The sequence below is a fragment of the Chroicocephalus ridibundus genome, chromosome 2 (genome assembly GCF_963924245.1).
Source record: "Chroicocephalus ridibundus chromosome 2, bChrRid1.1, whole genome shotgun sequence".
Lineage (NCBI taxonomy): Eukaryota > Metazoa > Chordata > Aves > Charadriiformes > Laridae > Chroicocephalus > Chroicocephalus ridibundus.
In genome coordinates this window covers 48,999,322-49,012,662 of record NC_086285.1, presented here as the reverse complement: position 1 = coordinate 49,012,662, position 13,341 = coordinate 48,999,322, and the positions used below count along the sequence as shown (strand labels likewise).

The window sequence follows — 13,341 nt, the reverse complement described above, 5'->3', positions numbered from 1 at the left end:
CTTCCTTTCCTCCCACCCAATTTCTTTCGGGGGGTTTCAGGTATTTTTGGAAGAAGTACCATCTCCTGCACCATTACCAGTGCTTCCCTGGAAATGTATAACCTCTATCCTTCCCCTTCCATGCTGAACGCTGCGGGATTACATGTTGGACCTCTTCCAGCCACAGCCACGTCAAAAGAGAAAACAGCTGTGCACAGCTGGAGCCCACCCAGCCCCACCGCTGAGCTGACACCAAGCGCCTTCCAAGTCTGCCAGTGGCAAGGGAGAGCTCTGCTCCACACCATCACCCCAATGTGGCCAACAGGTTCCAACATTTTCGCAAGGAAAGAGGAAATTGAGCCACACAGTAGTATAGGGGTTTATTTATTAGTTTATTTAAAAGGCAAACGCTGAAGTATTAGGGCTGCAGAGTGGAAAAAAGAAATGGCAGCTACACCTGGTTATGTGCCAGCATGTAAAAAAGGGAGGAGGAAAAGAGCTTTTGACCACTCACTTGCATTTCAAACATTTGGGGAACACCCAGAGAAGTGCCCAGGTGGCTGTTGGGCCACTGTCCTGGGCTCCCACCGCCTCTCTGCCCACGGCATCCCTGATGCCCTGCGCTGGGTCCCCAGAAGGCCACCTCTGGCGTTGGCAGGGCCAGAAGTGGGAGCCCCTCTCCGCAGGCAGAGCGGGCACAGGGTCCGTGTGCGGCGACCGCAGGGAAGGCAGGAGCCGGCAGTCCTTGGTGGATGGAAAAATTAGTTCTTTATTAAGTACAATAGCGACCAGAGGCATAAAAAGGAGTTACAAACAGCAAAATATATATTTTTTCAAGAGATGTAAGTTATTTACTTGCATAGAAAACCTGCTGTGGAAGACGCCGGAGAAGTAGTACAAGAATGCTTTTCACGTCTGCCACGAGGCTGTCCATCGCATATTAACACCTCGTGCCGGAGACGCGATGGGATCTCAAGCGATGTCAGCACGCCGAGCGCCCTGGAGGAGCGCCCTCCCTGGCGCCCGGCGAGGCGGCCAGGAGCACAGCAGCGTGGCCTGAAGGCGAAGGCACAATTTCACAAGGAGCGCGTGGAGGGAAGGGAAGGAAAACAGTGGGTTTGGTTTCAATTTTATGAAAATCCCATTTGGTCCCAAGCTAACAGGTAGTCATTAAAGGAGGAGGTTTATGCGAGACATGTGGATAGAAGAGATTTTTCCAACTCATGAAGACTTTTGCGATTTCTGGCGGTTGCCACGCTATACACTGAGAGAGAGACGAGACCCTGAGGGGTGCTGGGAATCCCTGGAGGAGGAGGAAGAGCGGGATGAGGGAGACCAACAGCTAAGAGACACCAGCAGAACCAGTTCACTGGACACAGGATGTCACCCCGCCAGGTCCTGGCTGCCCATGGCTCCACGTAGGGCACAGGTTCCCGTCTCTCACTTGGACCGTAACTGCACTGTAGGAGGAGGGGAAAGGGCTGTTCCGGCTGTCACCCCCGCTCTTCACACTGCTTTTCCGTTTCAGCTATTAAAAAAATAAAGCCTAGAGACGCCAGCACCTGAGGAACAACACGAGAGGTTGGAAACAGTAGCAAAGGACGCCTGTCCTCGTGATGAGGCGAACCAGGTTTGAGAGCAGAGGAGGAAATACGCTGCCCCCGTCTGCACCTAATCAAAGCCACATTAAGCGGGGTCCACGTCCCGAGAAGCATCACTGAAACGCAGTGGGAGGGGTCTCTCCGGAGCTGACATCCCCGCGCGCTCACCTCAAGGTGATTTTCAACCGTTAACTCGTTTCTCCCCCCGAGACCCCGCACCACCATTCCCGCTCTGCAGCCACAGCACTGGAGGTGGGGACATGAACTGGACGCAGAGGCCGAGCAGCAAGCCAAAATGAGAAAACGTGAGCTAAAAAGGGTGCTTTTTTCCTCCTTCAACATCCCTACTGCTCCCTATAGGACATCCCTCATACATCTGCCTATGTCCCTGATGTCCCTTTCCCGTGGGACGCTGACAGAGAAGAACGTAGGCCGGTGCAGAAGCAGGAGAGCTTCTTCCCTCAGCATCCCACTGCTACACGGGGCAAAGACATTCAAGACCTCGTGTCTAAATGACATGAGCGGACACCTCAATCCCCCCCAAATGCTGGGTGTCTCCCTTTACCTGAAAGGTTTTTCTAAATACCCAGTTCCTAATGATTTTTTCCTAAACCTGTTTTTCACTGGCAAAGTGGAGACATCCAGAGGGGATAGGAGATGGGACGACTGTTTGGAAATATCCCCTGGGTTTTAGCCAATCTGTGCTCTGAATAGTCACAGCACTCGCTTTGTTCCCAGTCCCCTTGCCAGAAAAAGGGACTGCTGTGGCAGAGGACAAATTCGGGAAAGAATCTCATCCCTCCACAGTAGCCCTGAATGTCACACCCTTAATACATATTAAGATGCTTTTTTTGGGGGGGAAAAAAAGCAAAAATCTTGCACAAATGCTATTTGGTATTGCTTCAATAAATAATAAAAACTTCATCTAGGTCTTTCACAATACCGTGGTTTCATCCCCCAAAACTCCTTTCTCTTCCTTCCGAGAGGAAGCCATTATCTTTGGTCCACGTTAGAGGGGAGGTGGGGATGAAGTCAAGCATGTCTGGTGAGGGAAAAACAGGAGCACGTCTCTAACAACCTGCAAAATTTCCTGACAATTAAGCTAAGGGAGACGACAAGAAGGAAAAAAAAAAGCAAAAAACCCAAACAATTGAAAAACGGTCTAAATTAAAACTCCACTGTCACCTGGAGCACGCCCAGTGTTGGCAGCGTATTTGAATGCGCAGCTGGCGTCACCTCTGAGTGACTTTGCTGCTAGCGACTGCCACCTGCAGTGACACCTTCCTTGAGCGATGCAGGTCCCTTCTACGCCCTCGCCAACGTCCACCAGGAGCCGGCTGCAGAATTAGCGTAAGGAAACCCTGCATAACAGTGAGTACCGGCAGCGACATTCATTCTCAACTAATTCTAGCTATGGAGGAGAAACCAAAAAAAACCAACAGACAGGCAGACATCTAAATCAGGCAAGTCAAAAGGAGAGAGCCAGTAGCTCCATCAGCAGGGTGCTCGCACCTCCTTTGGCCGTAGAAACATCCCCGGTGCCTGGCCCAGACCAGCTGCCTCCTTTCTGGGCTGCAGAGTTCAGCCAGGCGGCTCCCGCCCCACACGTCCTACCTGCTAACGAACCCTGGGGTGAAAGCTTCTCCCCACCAGCAGCTCAACAACCTGGCCGATACTTGCCTGCTCGTGGCCACAGAATGCTCTCGCCGGCCCGGCATCACCACCAGCACTCCAGCTCCGGCGCCACTCAGCCAAGCACCGCCGAACTTGGACGGCCTCACAAGCACAGAGGGTTAAAATTTCCCCCTGGAGATGTTTTGGAGCCCAAAGGAATCACACCCAGGGCAAGCTGGCCCATCTGCTGTGTCCGTAGCCTGGTAGCCCATCTCCGCTAAGACCTGAGCACCAGCAGTTTTCATAATCCACAGGCAGCATCCATGGGATGAGCTAAAAAAGACACTTTTTCAACAAAACCTTTAGAGCTGGGCTAATCTGGCCATTACACGGGCTTATCATTTAGCCCTCCAAAAGGCGGTAAGAACAAAAGATTAACCAGACTCCTTACAACTGCGCGTTTCTGGGAGCTGGGACCAATCTATCGGACAATTATAAACTTTCCTTAAAGGCCGAGTAAGAAAAGCTCAATAAAGCAGTTGTCGCAGGTCCGAAGAGGAGTTTATGAGTCTCATCGCTTATAAAGCTTTCTCTGGAGATTTGCATTGCTTCTGCTAGTGCTGTACCTGGCTTCCGGATAAACACTCCTGAATTTTTTTAATGCACCAAAAGTATGTTAAAAAAAGCAATCCCTTAAATCCCCAGCACAAGTAGTGATTATAAAAAAAAAAACAAAACAAAACCAACAAACCACCTGAAAGCTGCTCTTGACATCTTGGAGGCTGCTTTGCTTATTCGTGTAGCACTTGGACGGCAACATCTCGAGCGAGAAACTGCTCGATTTCTTCTTGGGTCATTATTGCAGAGGCAGGAGCCGCCGCCACCGCTTCGGCCGGCCCTGGGCTCTCGCAGTTCAGGTTGGAAAAGGGATTGAACCAAGCCAAGGAGAAAGCGCCGCCGAATGCCAGCTTCATTCCTTCCCAGCCGCTGGTCTTCTCCCAGGTTGGCTTCTGATTTTTAAGACGCTCGATACCCTGCAAGAAGAGAAGAGTTTTGGGTCATCTCACGTTTACAGCGGGTAAAACTGCCGCAGCACGTGCAAAACTGCCCATCTACAGCCAGGGTGGCGTTCGGGTTTTAATTAACATCAAAGACAGGCGTCCTGCGCCACTGAGAGTTTCATCCCCCAGTTTAACAGCAAAACCCTAAAACAAGACTGAATGCGTGGACAATCTGAATCTCGGTGACTGACCTCGGTACAAGTCGCTATTGATTTTTATGGTAAAGAGACGGCTTCTAAAAAGCCATCCCTTGCTGGAAACTTGGATCTCTTCTCCCGATGCTTTTTTAATCCCTCCAAGGAATAAGAAAATACAATCATAACCCAAAACTTCACCTTACTTGGGCGCTTTTACAATATTTCAGGTACAGGAAAAACGTTGCAACTTTTTCCAGCGATCGGTAATTTACCACAGCCGTATCTAGGCTTTGTCACTAGTAGCTGACATAAGAACAAGCTCGCTCTGCGTCAATTAAGAGCAAATATTTAAGAACACAATTGCCATTTAAGAAATTGTCAAAGATAAATCACAACGCAAGCCGGATATACCCGCAGGGACAGGACGAAATCTGTACGAGTGGAAGCTTCAAAGCAGGACCGGAGCCTTGATCAGTCAATATTCTGATTCATCCTTCCTCCAAGCACATCACTTTCGGTAGAGTAAACACTTCTGATTGCATTTAAATAACAGGTCCTTCAAATTCAGGCAGTGACTTTTTTTTTTTTTCCTGGCAATCTTCACGTAGAAATAAGGAACTAAGAAATTTGATTATTTCTTTTATTATTTTTTTTTAAGGCTACCATTATGTAAAATAGGCCACAATTTTTTATGCCCATAGTCTATGTCATGGGAGAGGAGTCAGATCTATAGCTGTGTATATGCTCATGATGACACACAAGTGACCAGGCAGAAACTCTGTTCCTAGAGAAACAAGGACACGGGATACAAGTTTTGAGACACTCAAGGAAAGGAAAAATGAGCAAATTCAGTTAAAGCCATTTAAAAGAGCATTTTTTTCACCCAACAGCTGGGTGAAAAATACACTTGCCACGGTCTAATTCCACAGGTTTTCCCTAATGACCCACAAAACATTTCAGGGTTTTGCAGGGGGGGAAATAAATACACGCAACAGGCCGGCGGCGCCACAGCTGCACGCACAGGGAGCCTTATAAATAACACGACATTTTAAGGCAGCAGCAGCTTGGTTTCGCAATAACACTGAGTCAGCAGGAGCGGGCCGGGAAGAAAACACACCATAAACCCAAGAATTACGTGCAAAGCTTTTGCGAGCTTCATTCACGCCCCGTTTCCCGTGCTGACTTGGGAGAAATTTCCAGCAACGAACGTGCAGGAAGAGGTGACGCAATACCGAAGCTGAAGTCTTCAGGGTTGCAATTTCAGGGAAAAATTCAAGCCCTGAAGCACAAACGTGCACCTTGCAACGCTAAGCACAGGCACGTGGTCTTTTGCTCTGCTCCCAAGCTGGAAAATGCCCCGTTTTGACTTTTCCAGGGAAAATCCCTGGCAGCCTCCAGCCCCTTGGGACGAGGCACTCGGTCCATCCTTACCTCCCTGCCGGGCAAGCCGGGGCAGCACTTGAGGACAGCAGACCAGAGCCTTGGCAAAGTGTGTTTTAGCAATTCCATGCGGCTTTTCCTCTGGAATACTCCAGTTCCAGCGCCCCGCGGATGGGAGGCAGATGCTTTTGCAGCTTAAAGTGGAGGAAGTATTTAAAAGACGGGCAGACATGGCGCTGAGGGACACGGTTTAGTGATGGGTTTTGGCGGTGTGAGGTTGATGGTCGGACTCGACGATCTGAAAGGTCCCTTCCAACCCAGACAATCCTATGATTCTTTGGAGACCTTTGGCTGTTGGCTGTTAATTAGCAAACTGCAGAGGTTTCTAATGCCATTAGTAACAAATCGTCACCACGGCTGCAGCGTTCACTGCGCGACTATCTGGAGAGAAGGAAAACAAGCAGCACGGGGCAGGAGGAGAAGCAGACACCAAGCATTTAAACCCTTTCCCCGGCGGCACGAGCTTTAATCCTGCCCTCCATCACGTGCTTAATCCGGTTCGATCCGTGCTGCCATCTAAATCGGGAATAAGGAACACTTCTGGGCAGCAAACCCTCTCTTCCCTCCCCCAAAAAAACATCCTTCACCTGCCCTGAACAGCATCTGCTGCCCGAGGAGATAAACAAGGTCAGGCTGAGGTTGCACCGACGCCAGATTAGGGAGAAGTTAATCAGAGCAGGCAGGGCCATACTTTCTCTCCCTCCAGGCCGAGACCTCACTAATCCCTTTCAGGGCACGTACTGAAAATGAGCAGAAGGTTTAAAAATTGTATCCTGGTGGAATTTTGGCTGCCTGCTCCACAGGCACTAGGACATGAAGTTTGGCCTTAAAAAAAAAAAAATAAAAAAATTAAGGGGGGGGGAAGGAAGGAATGCACAACTGTTGATGTTTCATTACTGTTTAATGAAACTTTTTCTTTTTAAAAAAAAAAATATATATTTACCCCACATCTCTCACCATTTTTTTAGAAAGTGAGAATTTTGTATGTCAAATTAAACTAACAGCTGTTTCTCTTTCCCATCATGCAGCTATTTCACTTTATAATAAAAAAAAATAAAATAAAATAGGCTGCTGTGCTGCGCGGCCTGACCCAGAAGCAATCTGCAGGACAGCTCTTGCGTGTTAGGAGAAACATATTAACTTCTTTTAATACCCTTTTAAAATCCAAACGGAAAGAGCGAACAGAAGGGGCGAGTATTGCAAAAATTTGTCCATTAAGGGGAAGACGACCCAGGAAGCGTTGCTCTCAGAAGTCATGATTAAGGCAAGACTTTCCCTACAGCAGATTTCTTCACTCATTTCTGCTTGGAGCATCGTTTAGCTTCTCAAGAAACAGAAACACCCCGCCTCTGATCGAGGTTGTCCTTCAGTTGCTCTTGGTCACACCAGAGGAGAACTAGCACCCGAAATCAGGTAGTTCTGCCCGAGATAAATACGTTCCACGTGCAAGTTGGTGAAGTCTGCCTTTCTCATATCGACTCACGTTTAGTATCGTTCGAATCGCATCAAGTTGCGCCACCGAGTCGTTCAGCCCAAGTAAAACTGAGGACCCACAGTTACTGAGACACACGCGCGACAGCTACCAATGGACGTTTCCGCAAGCTGCAATGATGCCTCACTCAAAACAAAAACAGTCTGAAAATACCAATACTCTGTAACAGTAGAGTTTAACAATCAGCATTTGTTTGAAACAAGAAATACTGAGTAATTTACACATTTTTTTTCCACAATGGTCAAAATGCCAGAACAACGTAACCCGTCTTCCTCCAAAATGCATAGTGAATAAAGGTAATTAAAATAAACCAAAACTGGAAAGCGCACCAGGAATTGACAATCAAAACAATTTTTAAAGCAATGAAGTGTACGGAGAGATACATCCATTCGGTAATTGCCTAGCTGACTAAAGCCTCTCCCCCCAGTACATTCGATTTTGCGTCAAGACAGTTTCAGGGGCGAATTCTCTACCAGTTTGAGTCACCATCTGCACGTCTCACCGGCTGAGCTGATCCTGGCCAAAGATCCAGCCCTAAACTATTAAGCTGGGAGCATTCTCTGAGAAACGCCACTGCATCCTAAAATCACAGCCACATAGTTACGTACGAAAGTCTCCCCACTATCGGCAGTATCAGCACTATAAAAACACCACCTAAACTTTTCCTGAACTTCTCTTCGTTAAGGAAAAGTGTACGCGAAAGCCACGTTTCCGTCACAGAATCTTCCCACTGAGGCGCGAGCGCAGCCTGTGGCTCCCTCCGCGCAGTCCCGCGGCAGAGATCACAACGTGCTCCTAATGATATAACCCTGAGCAAGCAGGATGGCAGAAACTGCCCCTTTACACAGCAGAGCAGCTACTGACAGCCTCTTCCAAGAGCTGCGATAACACCACCGAATATCAGATCAATCTATTACTGATTAACTCATTTTTAAACTCAAAAGTTGAACACCCAATTAACTTTTACACACTTCTGCCTGCTTGTGTATTGAAGCGAAACGTCAGAAAACCCATTACAGACTTTTTCCCCCAACATTCAAAGTGAAGAGAGAAAATAACAACAGCAAACAAGTTTTTGGAAAAGTTTTATTGCATTTGTTTTCCATATGGAAGCATTGACAGATTGAAAAGATGCAGCATTCACATTACTTCCAAAATGAGACATCCAATAAATTTCTCCTTCTCTGATTTCCCTCCCTTCCCCCATGGCTTTAAAGCAGTCTAAACAGGTCATTTTCCATAAACTAAAAAATAAAATAAAATAAAATAAAAATACAATTTTATTTTAAACCAAGGAAAGAAAACATTCCTTGGAAGTCATGGACACCGCTCATTTGTGTTTTTCCTTTGTTTGCAATCGCTTGATGAGCCCATGGGAGTCATGATCCAAAAATATAATAAAATTCCTGCTTGAACACAAGATGTCAGTTGTAGTTATGAATGGTTTAGCTCTACCCGTTTTTGGAATGCCTTCTGTCCCTCCCACTTTCATCACCACACAGTTCATAACAGTACGCATGCTCCTTACCACCAATATTTCCCAATTTAAAATACTTACACATATATGCGTGTGTGTGTTTACACACATACACATGTATGCATTAATATGAGAAAAGATTTACAAAGCTCTAAACCAGGGCCATGCTAAGAATACAGAATCAATCACCCTGGTACACCTACACATGCCATCAATATTAGTCTTTATAGTAATCTGGGCATTCACGTCAGTTTTTCACGTTAACACTGTTTAGCAGGCATTGCTCTAACAAGACAAACACACACAAAACAAGATGATTCTGCTATCCTAAACACTTGGAAAATCAGATTTCTTTCTTTCCTGCGAGTGTAAGGCATTTAATAATCCAAAGAGTCTTCTAAATCTGCCACAGTTACCCTAAGATGGCAACAATTTCCTGCGCACAAGGGAGGGAACAGACAAAATAATGCCAGAAAGATGGAATCAGTTCTGTGGCTGGAAGGAAAAAGGAGGGTGGGGTGGGAACTGGCGTTGGCAACCTTTGTTTTAAGTACTTTTAACTGTATGCGATCACCAGGTCAACTGGCTCTCTTGCTGTGTTGCGTTCTTGTCTTGCACCTTTTGGTAAGTGAAATGTTTGCTTCCCCGCTCAGGTTCGCATATGAAAGAGCAAATGTGTTCCTTCAGGAAGTCCAAAGGTGTCTGTGTAGGGCTGTTGGCACTCATATGTCTTCCACAGAGCTCATCACAGTCAGGAGACAGCATGAGAATCTACTCAGAAGAGGTGGGTCACAACAGAGAAAGAGGATCCCCTCCACATTAGTTACGCCATACAGAAAGCAGAGAGAAACAAAGGCCAGTAAAGTTAACAAGATTAAAAAAAATAGAAATACAAAAAAAAAAAAAAAGAAAAAAATAAAAGCAGCAGCAGTTTCAGCCAGAGATATAGAATTATCTAAAATTGTGGAATACAGGGCTTTTTTTTCTCTGCAATTATCAGCCATTTAATAGACATAAAAAAAGTTTGTTTTGCCTTTTGTTTTAAACATTCATGGAAAATTTTTAACAGTAGTGCTGTAATATATTTCTATTTTAGTGGAAATGCTGGTCAAGAATTCCTCAGACCACATACTGGTACGGGTCTGCTTTTCCTTGGTCTGGTGTTGCGAATGGGCTAAGCCATGCTATAGAGAACGGATGGCCAAATACTGCTTTCATGTTCATCCATTTTGTTTTTTTAGCCCATCTTCTCTCTTCCTTTTTCAACTGTTCTATTCCCTGAAAACAGAAATATCACATTTTCAGTCAAACACTCAGATTTTGTAGTTCTGGATTTGGGGAAAGGTCTACTCTCAGTTACCCCTTATCCAAAGGATGGAGTAACAAAATCAAAATGCATCTATATTGCCTTTCCTTTTCTTCTCCATGTTTTATACTAAAAAAAATAGTAAGGATAGAAAGTATTCCTTGGAAATAAAATTACTTTCATTTTGTTCAGGCCTAGATATTTCATAAACCTTTTAAGACAATCGCCTCTGATGTCAATTAAAAAAAAAAAAACCAAACCCACCACCTAAAACCAAACGTAAAGTATGTGCTTTAATGGCTGAAAGCACTCTGTGCTAACCAGATGGGAAGTTTTAGAGGAAACCATTATAAGCTTGCAGACAAAAAAAAAATAATACCACAAACCCAAAGATAATCTCTATAATGCTCCCAGATTCACCAAGCAAGTTCAGGAAGTGCCCATGGCTCAGTGTAGCTGAGTCTACCTGGTGCCTCTTCACGTTTCATCAGAATCGTTGCTAAAACATGCATGGGCTGACAGCGGGGAGAAAGGGTTAAATAAGATGCCGATTTGAGAGAAATCATTGGCATTGTTTAGTAAAGGTTAGAGGGAGAACAAAAACAAGCCATCAAGCAATCAGTTGAAACATTGACTAGTTAATCATTTAAAAAAAAAAAATCTGTATTGTGTCTAAAACCCACAAAGTGAACTTGGTCTTTCAGGGAAGTTACGCCTGGCTGCCACTGAAGCAAAATGAAGGAGTGCAGTGGCTGGAGAGCATTACTCTTCCACAGGCAGCAGATCACTCTGTTCTTTAACTCCAGGTCTTTTGCAAGGTAAGCTTCTCCTGACCTACACGTCTCTCCCATGCTACTGATTAATGCGCTGTAATACATCTGTGTGTCTCAAATTACCGATTCTGGGAGCTCTGCAGAACACATGAATGTCACCTCTAGAGACAACAGCAAAGTACCAGGGTTCTGGGTCCCTTCAGGCAGAAAGGAACCATCCCAGTGGAACAGTGTACACAAGATGGGGAATTAGATCTCCCAGTGACTGGAAGAGGAAGGTGAGAAAGGGCAAGACACAGCCCCGCCTCTAAAATGTGAAGTAAAACACTGCAAGAGACCACACCAGGAAGGACTTCATCTAGAAATATTCCTCTGCTCAAAACAGATTGCTTGCCAGACACAGCTAGCTCAATGCTAGCAAATCACCAATTAATTCCACCGAGCAAAATCCTTACTGGTACATACTAAAAAAGAAAACAAAAATGAAAACCCACAACCCAACATGGGGAGACCATATTTCATTTTTTTATTTTAGATTGTGGCGTTGTTCCTTTAACATCTATGAGTTCCCAGAATTTGAGGGGGAAGGGAAAATCGGAGGAACTTATTTGGGTGCCCAGCTGTAGGAAGCGTTTTCTAAAAAGTCTTGACAAGTTTCAAAGATTGAGGAATTCAGATGATGATTTCACAGGCAGCATCGCTAATTTACGTGCTTATTGATAAACTCAAGCTCGGCAGGATCTTGTTGTTCTGTATAACACTGTTACTTCTTCCTGGGGCTCTCCCCAGCAGAAAGAACAGCTGAAGTCTTCCTCTGAACACAGAAGAGCCACAGTGTGAGCATCAGCCTCTTCTGGAAGCCAAGCATTAAAAAAAGTACTGCGAAAAAGACTCAGGAGCAATGAGCTCTTGCAGTCTATAATGCCGGTCACAGCTCTCCAATGGCAGCAAAAATACTTACTCTAGCTTCAGCTGGCCATGGGCAAACAAGCGAAGGGGAGAGAAAACTAAAGGAGGCAGGGGAAGAAACATGAACTGTCACTCTTTTAAGACTATCACTTTCTTCATCCGCTCCGGTTAATTTAGATACCTGAGCATGCTTGGTGAAGGCCGGCAGTATTCAAAAGTGTGGGAACTTCCCCAGGAGTCACCATCTCCGTCTTTACAGAAGTGGGCAAAGGCAGGGATATACGACGGACTGCAACACTACTATGTAACCTCTACTACCCCATCTTTGAATTGGGGAGGACACGATGGCGTTGCAGCAGGCTGTTTCCATGAGCCTACTCCGTTGCCTTTTCTTTTTCCCTCTGGCAGGAATTTTTGAACTGTTTAACAAGCAGCTAAAACTGGAAATCTTCTAGACTAAAAGAAGTGTGTGTGTCTGTATGTATATATATGTGTATCCCTCCCCCACCTACTCATCTTGGCTTTCCAGCACATAAAGCTGTAAATAGTCACACCGGGGGGGGGACAGCCAAATTTCAGACAATTCCAAAGTAAAAGCACTTCATTAAAGGATAAAGGTTCTCGAATCCACAGGGACAAATACTCTACAGAGTAATCCCTGTTACCAACGCCTACTTTATCAGAGGTACTGTCAACACAGCATCCCAGCCAACACGTAGGTGTATACTACTTCTCACAATAACCTTCAGAGAGCACAACCCAGGACTGTGCTAGCTCAGTTTATTACACTGGGTCTTTCCTCAAAGGGTACACATACATGAGTTCCCCATGCAATGAGGTAAAACCCTGGTGCCCTTCACTGTTTCTACAAACAGTGAGAGAGACAGGGTAAAGGAGAAAGCGTGTCAGACACCCACCGTTTCATCAGTGCAGATGGAGTGTACTTGGGTCCCAAACATAACAGAGGTGAAGATGAGAAATAGGAGCGCCTCGAAACACAAGAGGATGAGAAGAATCACCGTAGTTGGCGGAGAGAAGGAACTGCATTCTGTGAAGACAAAACAACGGAGTTGGAAGAGGAGAGATCAGGTACTGCAGCAGCTGCAGAACACCTGCTAAGCCACGAGTTTTCCATACTCAAACTATCAAAATCAATTATATGACCACCATTCTCAAAAAGGTGCACAGGGAAGCTCTGATGTTCTGGAGGATATTCAACAGTGAAATGATTACTCCTGCAAGTTTTAAAAAAAGCAAGACTAAAAAAAAAAAAAAAAAAAAACAACCCACCCTGCAACGCTTCAAGAATGCAACTTTTCCACTTAGGTCTTTCCCCAGCACACTTGCTAGGACTCCACTCTACTCCACTTAACCTGTAGCTTCTCTCTTAAACCTTAATCTTAACAGATTTTCCGCAGTGATAAAGTCCCATTAGAAATCTCAAGCTGGTGGTCAGCACACAAGGATAATTATTACTGTAGCACCAACACAAAAACAGTGTATGCTTCCTTTCATAATTGCTCTAAATCACAACCTAAAAGGCAGATTAAGC

General features: G+C 45.5%; 1 protein-coding gene across 4 annotated transcripts in view; it reads right to left on the bottom strand.

Annotated features, from left to right (window-relative positions):
* Positions 1 to 472: 472 nt before the first annotated feature.
* Positions 473 to 13,341, bottom strand: part of ZDHHC3 (zinc finger DHHC-type palmitoyltransferase 3) — a 34,706-nt gene continuing 21,837 nt past the window's right edge. For 3 of the 4 annotated variants that reach the window (XM_063325364.1, XM_063325363.1, XM_063325365.1), the window contains exons 6-7: positions 12,707 to 12,837; positions 473 to 4,228 (exon numbers count right to left, since the gene is read on the bottom strand). In XM_063325364.1, coding sequence (XP_063181434.1) covers positions 3,986 to 4,228; positions 12,707 to 12,837 — 374 coding nt within the window. In that variant the 3' untranslated portion in view covers positions 473 to 3,985. Of the gene's footprint in view, positions 4,229 to 8,393; positions 10,080 to 12,706; positions 12,838 to 13,341 lie in introns of those variants that run through there. The other variant, XM_063325366.1, reaches the window with a different exon arrangement.